This window comes from Oryzias melastigma, linkage group LG1 (assembly GCF_002922805.2).
Source record: "Oryzias melastigma strain HK-1 linkage group LG1, ASM292280v2, whole genome shotgun sequence".
NCBI classification, from domain to species: Eukaryota; Metazoa; Chordata; class Actinopteri; order Beloniformes; family Adrianichthyidae; genus Oryzias; species Oryzias melastigma.
Window position 1 is genome coordinate 1,832,896 of NC_050512.1, and position 11,577 is coordinate 1,844,472.

The window sequence follows — 11,577 nt, forward strand, 5'->3', positions numbered from 1 at the left end:
GAGGAGAGGAAGTAATGCATTTCCAATGGGGGACCTCATTGCTCGCTGAGTCCATTATTTTTACAGTCTATGGTCTGAGTGGAGTCGAATATTAGCAATGTTTTTTTTTCTTATATCACTAACAACAGTTAATTGATATAAAAACTTTAAAAAAATAATAATAAAAAAAACAGGGCACAAGGGCACGTTTTAATATAAGGCAAAAATAGCACCCCTAAGGCCCTATGTGTGCACATGTTCGCTATGAAGCGTATTTTTGGATGGTGGATGGAAGCTGGAGTCCCTGGAGAAAACTCACACATGCAAATTCCACACAGAAAGGTCCCCATTGGTGATTGTTTCAGACCCCCCAGCTGGGAATTGAACTGGGCCTTCTTGCTGTGAGGCAAGATCACTACCCACTACACCACCATGCAGCCCAAGTAATTCTGTTTTTGTTCACAATGTAACTGCAAGTAATGCAGTAATGGAGAGATTGACTTTTACTCAGTTTAAGATTTTTTGCAACGGTTCCACATGTGTACCAGAAGTGAATTGTTTTTGATCAAATTTTGCTGCTTACTTTTCAGATGTGGAACTCAACCTTGTTTGTAGCCAGTGTGTCATGTCTTGGACTGATAGTTGCCCCACACCTCCAACAGGGCAATGTTTTTACCCCCATTCCAGTTATTAAGAAGTAGTGGAAATGATTCTCCAAAAGGATGATGTCACCGTTTCTTCTAACAGTCATGTCAATTGTGAATGTTTTCTAATAAACATTAACTAAAAATAAAAAATGTGAACCTGCAGTACTTCTTTTTTGCCACAGTGTGTCAATGTGCTGCCATGTGAGAGAATGTTGCTCTTGAAGTGTTTAAATCAGAGGTCGGCAACCTTTGACAGTAAAAGAGCCGTTTGGGCTTTTCTACTGATCAAAACAGAGAAGGAGCTGCATAGTCTTAGTTTAACCTTTAAGAAAATTGGATTTGTATTCATGACCTTTTTTTAAAATAAATATGAATTATCTCTTTTTTTTGGCAGGAACAAAAGCAAAAATATAAAAATAACCTCGCATCTCTCGAAATATGATATATATACATTTTTCATTATATTCAAAATAAAAGATGCTCTGTGCCAAACAGGATCATCTCAGTGCAGCTAGTAACAATGTTGTTCAGCATAAGATAATTTATGTTTTTAACTCATAAAAGATCAAACTTTTTACCAAAGTTTAGCTTTCCATATAAATCTGTTCATTCTGGAGGTAGAGTTGATCAAACAAGACGTCTTCAGGTCAACAGGATGTAAAAACCTACATAGTTTATCATCTATGTGAACCTCAGACATCAATTTATACATTTAACTAATATAAATTAAATAGATGATAATTAAGTAATCATTACTTTAAAAAAAGTTTTTATTTTTATTTTATTTTTTTTTTTTGTTCTTCCACTGCTGAGTTTTGTTATTTTAGTTTGGGGTTGGATCTTGGTAGTCTTAGTTTACAGGCTTTGTTTATTTGTTTTCTTTAGGTAGTTTTGGTTAGACAGCCATTATCAGGAGCTGCTGACTCTGACGGTCGACATGTCTGGATCAGCAGTCTCCATGACTTATTTTATGTTTGTCCAAGGAGCCACCATGGAGAGATAAAAGAGACACATGTGGATCTGGAGCTGCAGGTTAGACTCCTGCACTAAATAAAGTTTGGATTAGATGAACAATATGAAACCATATCAACCTTTATTCATGGACAAATATGTCAACTAAAAAAGTTTTCTACTCAACAAAACCCAGTAAATCCTGAAATCAGAACATTCACAGAACAGGAAAGAAGAAAGCAAACAACGAAAACAACAACAATCGTAAAACCGTAAAGAAGTCACATCTGCCAGAAAGTAATACAGTAAAACATCACCCTGAAACATGCAGTCTGCACGTTCCAACAGAGAAAACGTTTGGGATCTTAAAGCTGTTCAGTCAGACACACCATGTCTGTATGTGTTAGTTTGAGACTGATTTTTAGTAGCGATGCTAATTCTGCATCATTTATGCAGCCAAAGGTGTGTAATAATTAATTACAGGACAGATTTAGAGTCAGGTGAAATGTGAGTCTTTCTGTAGTTTTTGTGTGGATGTTTGGACTCTGCTGCTGCAGGAACACGTCTCCCTGTTAAGCCACTCAGTGGATAATAGTCTTCAACAAAGCATCACAGAAGAACCTGTTCTATATTAAAGCAAACATTTCTGATCTACCAAATAAAAATAATAACAAACACACATGAAGCTGCAATTCGTTCCAAAACCTGCGGGTTGTGACATATAAATGGGTTTAGTGATTTACTTTGTCATTTTGATACATAATATATGTTCTATGAATGTGTATCTTTCCAGATCTGTCTCAAATAAATAACATTTTTGAAACAGCAGCTGGTGTCAACAGGCTGGTGCTTTGAGTCTCTAAAAATGCGTTCAGTTTTCAGTGAATTCAAAACCAGAACAAATGATAAAGAAGGATGCTGCTAAAAACTAAATGACAGAAGTTCCTGGGTGTTTCATTTACAGTGTTCTTGTTTTTAGTCTGAGCTTGATGGAAAAAAAGTCTAAAAAGATTGGGGCCCAAAATATAAAATTAATCCCAGCCAGCAAGGCCAAGTGGACCCCATATAGTTTAAAAAAGGCAGAAAATGTGGGTCCCGATTGGGTTTGTCCGCAGTGTCCGTGGTGGCCCCACCCGTGTTTACCCACATTGACTTACAGTAAGTGGACACTCAGTGGGTAGACTCACTATGCTAGCCAACTGCCCAGTGGACAGCGAAGCATGGTAACAAGATCTGCTGTATTGAGCTAGGGAGCTCCACTGTAGCAAGCTAACAAGCTCCGCTGTAGCATGCTAGCAAACTTCCCTGTAGCAAGCAAGCAATCTCCGCCGTAGTATGCTGGCGAACTCCTCTGTAGCGAGCTAGCGAACTCTGTTGTATTGAGCTAGCGATCTCCTCTGTCTTGAACTTGTGAGCTCCACCATAGCGTGCTAGCAAGCTCCTCTTTAATTAGCTAGCGATCTCCTCTGTATTGAGCTAGTGACCCCCCCTGTAGCATGCTAGCGAGTTCCTCTGTAGTGAGCTCCACTGTAGCATGCTAGTGAGCTCCACTGTAGCATGCTAGTGACCCCCCCTGTAGCATGCTACTGACCCCCCCTGTAGCATGCTAGCAAGCTCCTCTTTAGCGAGCTCTCTAGTATTGAGCTAGCGAGTTCCTCTGTAGCGAGCTAATAAGCTCCGCTGTAGCATGCTAGCAAAAACCCCTGTTGCAACCTCCCTTCTAGCAAGCTCCGTTGCATGCGTGGGTTTTCACCGGGGACTCCAGCTTCCTCCCACCGTCCAAAAACATCTTCATAGGTTCATTGGTGACTCTAAATCGCCCCTAGGTGTGAATGTGAGAGTGAATGTGTGTGATTGAGGCCCTGCGACAGACTGGTGACCTGTCCAGGGTGAACCCCGCCTTCGCCCATCAGTAGCCGGGTTAGGCTCCGGCACCCCCGCAACCCCGAAAGGGAAGAAGCGGACAAGAAGATGAAATGAATGAGCCAGTGAACGCTGCTGTAGCGAGCTAGGGAGCACTGCTTTAAACCTGGTGGCTGGCTAGCATAGCGAGCCTACCCACCGAGTGTCCACTTAAGCCACAGTGGGCAAACACAGGTGAGACCACCACGCAAACTGTGGACAAACCCAATTGGGACCCACACTATCTGCCTCTTTTAAACCATATGGGTCAACTTGGCTTTGACTTTGAGGATCTGACTTTGAGCATGCACTGAGAGGACCAAACAATGATGCTGATCAATACATCAAGGATCTACCAAGACATAAAACAGGTCTGTAAGTAAAGAGAATGGAGGCGGTCTGAGGTGATTGACAGTGCAAAGCTGTGGTCAGACGTGACAGAGGAACTTCAGGGACGTCCTGCATTTCATACATTCGTCCGACACTTTGGGAAGATGGGTCCTCCTTCAAGCCGTCTCTTTCTTACTGTCGATGAAAGGAAGAAATCAGATTCACAGCAAAGACAACAGGAGATTATGAAGAGAAATAAGAGCAGAAAAAAGAGAAGGTTTGAAAATGTAAAAGATAAAGTCAAAAGAATTTTAAAAACCTTTAAACGGAAGGATAAACCCATGGATGGTGTTGGATAGGGCCGGGTATCAATTATAAAATCCAGAATCAATTCGATTCCAATTTTTTTCAGTTCTATGGATTCTTCAATTCAATTCAAATTTGAGTTTACATATTTATACTCATTTGTTTAGAAATACAATAATTATCTACTATTTGTTTTGAATATATTTATATTAATCTGATCCAGTTCACATCCTGTAAATGTATCAGTGAAATAATGAGATTGTTAATATCATCCAGTGTTACATGGATTCTCTAAAGGAGAAGTTCTAACTAAAATGTTCAGATCATTAACATTGGAAACATTGTTCTGCTTCTCCTGGAGGGAGTTTCAGTTTGGACACTAGGTGGTGATAGCGCAACAGTATTACACTTTAATCCAGAAGAAGAAAGAATGAGGAAAATGTATGTTTTCGACCACAGGTAGTTACTTTAAAAACTATTTTAAAGTTCAACATAACCAAAACTAAAGAACTGAACAAGACCAAATCTCCTGTGAGCCCTGTTTGTATCCAGTGGAAACAGCGGAGGAATACAAGTATCTGGGAGTCTACATCGACAGAAAACTGGACTGGAATCGATCAACAAAATAAAAAATTTGAATAAGTGAAAAATCCTGGCAACTTCATTTTTCTCTTTTGGTTTTGCCCCGCCCCCGTAACTGCTGGCCAATGACTGAAGGGATCTTTAGTCACGTGGTTTTGTTTACAAGACTTGGGCCCAATCCAAATTCTTCCCTTCTCCCGTCCCCTCCATTTGAAGGGGCAGTTTAAGTGCTAGTCTTGTCCAGGAAAATTATATTTTTAAATCCGACCCTCCAAACGGAGGGGTATAAAGTCCTCCGTCGCGAGGCTAAACCGCGTCGCACTGAGAAGCGCTTTTCTTCATGTGCGTGCTCTCTAAACAACTGACGATTACATTTGATGTAAGTGATGACTTTTTGTTGTACCATGACCTTTTTAAAGTTATAAAACTGTTATGTTTATTCAATCGCTGGAAGCTCCATGCTAACGCTAGCGGAGCGGCCATTATTGATAACGTTATTGAACAAAAGTGACGTCCGAATTATGAGACACTATTTTTTCATAACTCTCTGTTTGGAGGGCTGAATGAAGGGGAAGGGGAAGGGAAGATTTCAGATTGGGCCTTAGTTTGAAACAGGGAAGACCGTTTGACGCCAGTCTGAATACAGACCAAATGCAATTTTCAGGACTGGATCCAAAACCACGGACTTTCTCAGTCTTACACTCACAGACTGATGACGCTTCAAAGAGAACAGAAACATTTACAGACGGTGCTAATCTGAACAATGTTCTCATCATTTTAATGAATCCTCAAATGTTTATCTGGTGGTGTTATCTGCATTTTGAGACCAAATTCCACCACAAAATGAACCCGTTAGCATCACCATTCTGTTGTGTAAAAACAAGGAGGAAGAAGGAGTTTTTTTGCATATTGCTGGTGGCCGTGTTCTTTTCCCCTTAATTTATATTTCAATTTCCTGTACCGCATCTTTGATAAACAACACTTTGTGGTTGAAACGCAGACATGCCGACGCAGTCGGCGCTAGAATGACGTCATGTAATGGGCGGCACCCACAAGGAGCGAAAGGCGGGGCCTCAGAAAAGTTTGAAAGAAGTTGAGTTTGAAGAGAGTCCAGAAGAAAATTCTGCAGATGACAGAAAGAAGAAGATCCAGCAAAAATAATCTTTGTATGGAGAAAACAAAGGATTGAACAGCGCCCTCCTCTAGTGGGATGAGACCAGAAGGATTACATAGAAAGTGTCGGTAGGAGACGTGGAGAAGAAGCAGGAGCTCCTGTGCCTGACAGGAGGTGAGAAAGCAAAGCAGAGCGCTCACAGTGTGCTGGGTTTGGAGTTTACTTAGTCCTGGACTTGAACTTTTTTCCGAAGGCTCTCTCCAGTTCAGGGACAGATAAAGTGAGCGTGAAGGAGCCGTCTGACTCTGACCTGACGACCCGGGCTTCAAGATGATGAAGAGGAGGGAAGACAATTTCACACAAAAACACATTAGAAGCCGAAACCATGACACTGCAAAGATCATAGAATGAGACAAAGAATTATAACAAATAATGCACTTAAATTCACTTTCTGAAGAGATCCAAATCTATAAAGAGTAAAAAGTTCAGAACTTGCTCAGAGGTTTGTGCATGTCCAAAAAAACAAACTGCTCCTTTAAGCTCTCAGTCCTGTGTGCGCCGTTTCCTTAGCACTGATGTCATTGCTCAGGAAGGGTCTGTTTTCATTGGCTGAGTTACAACGGATGACATCACCACACGCTTTCTGCTTGACTCAAGGGAAATGTTCAGCCCTGATAAGAAGACATGTATCCACCTCAAGTAGACCTGCTGCAGTAGGTCAGCTGCAGCTGAAAGTCAAGAACCAGAACCACATGAGCTCCAACCGCAGTGATCAAAGCAAAGTCTGCAGGTGGAGCTCATCCGTTCAGAAGGCCTAAACCAGGATTTGAAAATCGAATTAGTTCTTTCAAGATTTACAGGTTAACATGTAAAGATAAACATGTTAGGGTTAACATGTACAGGTTAACATTTAAAGATTAACATGTAAAGGTTAACATTTAGGGGTTATTGTGTAAAGGTTAACATGTAAAAAATTACATGTAATGATTTGTATGTACAGCAATACATATAACGATTACCATGTAAAGATTTACATGTACAGGTTGACATGTAACGATTACAAGATAAACATTTACATCTCAGGGTTAGCATGTAAAGATGAAATGGTGTATACTTATATAGCGCTTTTCTACCCTCCATTAAAGGCCCAAAGCACTTTACAGTCACAGACCTAATCACATATTCATACACTGATGTTGTCTGTAAAGGTTAACATGTACGGGTCAACATGTAAAGATTAAGACGTAAAGTTTAAGAGATAAACATTCACATGTAAAAGTTAGCATGTGCAGGTCAACATGTAAAGGTTAATATGTACAGGTTAGCATGTAAAGATTAAGGGATAAGCATTTACATGTAAAGGTTAACATGTAAAGATTAGCACATAAAGGTAACATTTAGACATTTACACGTTCAGGTTAACATGCAAAGAATTACATGTAAAGGTTAACATGGAAACATTTACACGTTCAGGTTAACATGTAAAGGTTAAGAGATAAACATTTACTTGTAAAAGTTAGCATGTAAAGGTTAACATGCTAAGTTTACATGTAAAGGTAACATGTAGAGTTTAACATGTAAATGTTAACATGTAAATCAACATGACCCACCCAGGTCGTTGTTGTTCATCATAGCGTTGGAGCCTCGCAGGCGTGGGCCCTGCTGCGTGAAGTGGTACCCAAACTTCAACAGCGTTGTGTTCTTTTCCAACATGCTAGCTATCTCCATCTCCACCTTGTTTCCCAGAGGCTGGCTCTGGAGACAGACAAACATTTCCATGTAATGGAGATGGAGAAAGAGGTTTGGTGAAAGACTTTAAGAAGCAATGAGGACCAGAGCACCATGGCAGAAACAGTCTCAAAGCAGTAGATCATACTGAAGCAGAAGGGTGCCTCCACTGATACCTGATTGTCGATTTTAAGCTCTTGCAGGGTGGTGTTCTTCTGAAGTGAGTCAATCAAAGACAGAACTCCTGCCCCCGTGATGAAGTTGGACTCAACATTCAGACTCTTCAGGGTCACGTTCACCTTCAGCATCTCTGCCAGGGCCTGAGCAAACACGCCACACGTGGTTTTAAAGCAATCATCTGTCAGACTGAGGCCTAACGATGGATCTAAAACACATACTCACAAATGCTACCGGGTCGTTACTCCTGGTTCCAACGATGCTGAACCTCTCAACCACAGAGTTCTTCATCAGAGCTTCAGCATAAGCCTTCAGAGTTGGAACAGGAATATTCTGAAGAGAAAATAGAAATAGATGTTTCTAGTTTTTTTTCACACATTTAGTCACTTTATTTTTCGTTCTGTGTGCAAAAAAGTTGGTAAGCCAAATGAAAAAAACAAGCAACAATTCTAAAATGTTATAAATGAGGTGCAATAATGGCAATATTTTGTCTTTGTAAAAAAAATAAATAAATAAATCACCAATCCCTGGTCAAGCTCGGACCTCCATCCATACATGAAAGTTGTCACAGAACATCACAAAATTCTATGAAGTGTGTAGTGATGGAGCTCCTGTGGGCACATGCCAGCACTAATATTCTGAAAAAAAACGTAGTTACAGTCTTTCCTCTTCTTCATTAGAACTAAACCATTCCCTGACCTTGATGTTGTTGAGGTTGACCTCCACCAGATCAGGATCGTTCCTCTTGATCTTCAGTAGGGTCTCCTCCACATCAGTGGAGTTTGGTTCCTCATCAGGGACCGGCTTATACTGCGTGCACTGGATCACACCTGGAGAGCAAAACCCCATCACAAAGAAGACTGTGTGTTCAGCCAAACTCTTCAGCAGAAACTTGCACTGCTCCAACATCCAACAATACGGTCGTTTTCATTTACAATCCTCCCAATAACTTAGAGCAGGGGTGTCAAACTCAATCACACAGGGGGGCCAAAATCCAAAACATACCTCTTAGATCAGAGGTCGGCAACCTTTAACAGTAAAAGAGACATTTGGAGTCGTTTTCTACTGATCTAAACCTAGAAGGAGCCGCATAGTTTTACTTTAGCCTTTAAGAAATTTGGATTTGCATTCATGACTTTCTTTTTTTAAATTAGTAAATATGAGTTATGTCTAGGGCTGCACGGTGGCGCAGTGGTTAGCGCTCTTGCCTCACAGCGAGAAGGCCCCGGTTCGACTCCCGGCTGGGACCTTTCTGTGTGGAGTTTGCATGTTCTCCCCGTGCATGCGTGGGTTTTCACCGGGGACTCCGGCTTCCACCCATCGTCCAAAAACATGCTTCATAGGTTAATTGGTGACTCTAAATTGCCCCTAGGTGTGAATGTGAGAGTGGATGGGTGTGTGATTGAGGCCCTGAGACAGACTGGAGACCTGTCCAGGGTGTACCCCGCCTTCGCCCATCAGTAGCCGGGATAGGCTCCGGCACCCCGCGACCCCGAAAGGGAAGAAGCGGTCAAGAAGATGGATGGATGGATGGAGTTATGTCTATTTTTTGGCACGAACAAAAGCAAAAATTAAAAAAGAACCTAGCATCTCTCAAAATGTAATTTTTTTTTACGTTTGATAGAAGCTCAAATTACTTATTTTCAAAATAAAAGCTGCTCTGTAACAAACAGGATCATCTCAGTGCAGCTAGTAACAATGTTGTACAGCATAAGATAATATGTGTTTTTAACTCATAAAAGATCAAACTTTTTACCAAAGTTTTCCATATAAAATCTGTTCATTCTGGAGGTAGAGTTGAACAAACAAGACGTCTTCAGGTCAACAGGATGTAAAAACCTACATAGTTTATCATCTATGTGAACCTCAGACATCAATTTATACATTTAACTAATCTACATTTAATAGATGATAATTAAGTAATACTTACTTAAAAAAAATGTTATTTTACTTTGCTTTTATTTATTTTTTGTTCTTTTCCCCTCTTTGTTCTCTGCAGTCTTACTCTGCTGGGTTTTGTTATTTTAGTTTGGATCTTGGTAGTCTTAGTTTTCAGGCTTTGTTTATTTGTTTTCTTTAGGTAGTTTTGGTTAGACAGACATTATCAGGAGCTGCTGACTCTGACGGTCGACATGTCTGGATCAGCAGTCTCTATGAATTAATTTTAAAGAAGCCTGCGGAGTGATACAGAACATTTGGGCTGTGTGACCAGAACTTCTTTTTAATCCACACCCAGCAGCCAATCAGATTCGAGTATTCGCCCGGACCATGGTATAACAGAAATGAGTGAATGCATAACAGGTTGTTTTTCAGAAACAAATCTACGGTCTTGGAGTGTCTAACATCACATGTGACTGAACTAAGCCAGTAAGTGAAGAAACAAAAGCTCCAACCGGCAGACTTTGTCCTGAGGGTCCTTTTGTCTTGTGGCGTCAGCGAAAGAGCTTGTTTACATTTCATTCTATAAACCATTATATAGAGATTTATGTTTGCCCTCCTTCCCAGCGACACTCATATAGCTGCTTGAGTGTGCCGTTTATTCACTTCTATATTTTTTGCCTTGTCAAAATGAGTAAAAAAAGATTTTTAAATGTTTATTTTATTTACACTTCTTCACTTTTGTCTCATTTGTTAAATTTCTACTGTTATATGAAGGCTTTTGCTTTTTAAATTTGCAGGTCTGGTTAGCATGAGAATAAAACAGAAGTGGATTTGCTCCACAATGAAAGTCCGTATTTTTAGTATCAACAAACAAACTTCTGTTTTATGAATAGCCCTCCACTTTGTTTGCCAAAAACATTCATACATTTAGATGTTTAGAAGGACCTGAGCAATTAGTTACCGAGGTATGACCCATTATGGTATAACCAGAGTCACTTCAAGATCACAGCTGGATCCAGTCTTAGAATCTACTTTGGTGTCCACTGCAGTAGATTTAGAAACTGGCCAACCACTGAGGTTTAAACCAGGACAAATGTTTGCCAAATTTGCCAAATATGCAAATCAGACCTATGATATCTATCCTGGATGGGTCGAGGCCCGGGTTAACATCCACCACCATCGGTGGAATCCTGTTGGTCAAAGAAGGAGAGAAAGAAGGAATGTTTGTAGGAAGAGAAGAGGATGTCATGAGTGTTGGACTGAGATCTGGGACTTTGAATATTTGAACTGACAGGAAAAGATGGAGTTAGTTGACATGAAGCGGAGGAGGAAGCTAGACCAGGTGGAAGAGTGGTGGGGGGGGGTCAGGTCTTACAGTCAAGTTTTAGGGAAGAAACAGTAAGATTACTGCTACCCTATATAGGTTCATATATATGCTAAAACTATCATGAGGTTCAGCATATACATCGCTATCGTTTCGTACGTTGCCGCTGAGATTGAGTTCAGTGTCGGCTCAACCAGCTCAAAGGCGTTATCATGTTAGCGTGACAACAAGCTGCATCACATATCAAATAGTCTACTTTTTGCGAAAAAATGATCTAAACTAAAGAAATAACAAGAATAAACTACTACATATTGTATAATATATATCTATTTGTAAGTGATCATGGTATAAGCGGGATAAGACCCTTCGAACAGTGCATTAGGAGAAATGACTGCACTTCGTGAAAGCAACTGTCCTCCACTTTGCGTTGTGCATTAATTTCTCTTAACACAACTTCATGCAGTATTATCCCTTACTGTTGTTTCTGTTTCAAGGACACACGCTCCCCATCAGCACTCGTGTATTTGTGTCAGGTGACATTACATTTTACAGTTAGAGTCCCTTCAAAACTCTCCTGCAGTTGCAAAATGATGTCCAAGCATGTTTTGCATTATTAGGTCATATCTGTGCCACTACAATAGTAACATCACATAGAT

At 40.4% G+C, this 11,577-nt stretch overlaps 1 protein-coding gene across 4 annotated transcripts in view; it reads right to left on the minus strand.

Moving 5' to 3' along the window:
* The window catches only part of tmod1 (tropomodulin 1), a gene marked incomplete at its 5' end in the record, with an annotated part of 17,716 nt that overhangs the window by 3,734 nt on the left and 2,405 nt on the right, over positions 1 to 11,577 (minus strand). The window contains 6 exon segments of one of the 4 annotated variants that reach the window (XM_024259720.2): positions 3,461 to 4,004; positions 6,035 to 6,134; positions 7,422 to 7,566; positions 7,716 to 7,859; positions 7,942 to 8,049; positions 8,416 to 8,546. In XM_024259720.2, the coding sequence (XP_024115488.2) occupies positions 3,986 to 4,004; positions 6,035 to 6,134; positions 7,422 to 7,566; positions 7,716 to 7,859; positions 7,942 to 8,049; positions 8,416 to 8,546 (647 nt within the window). 4 annotated transcript variants of the gene reach the window in all.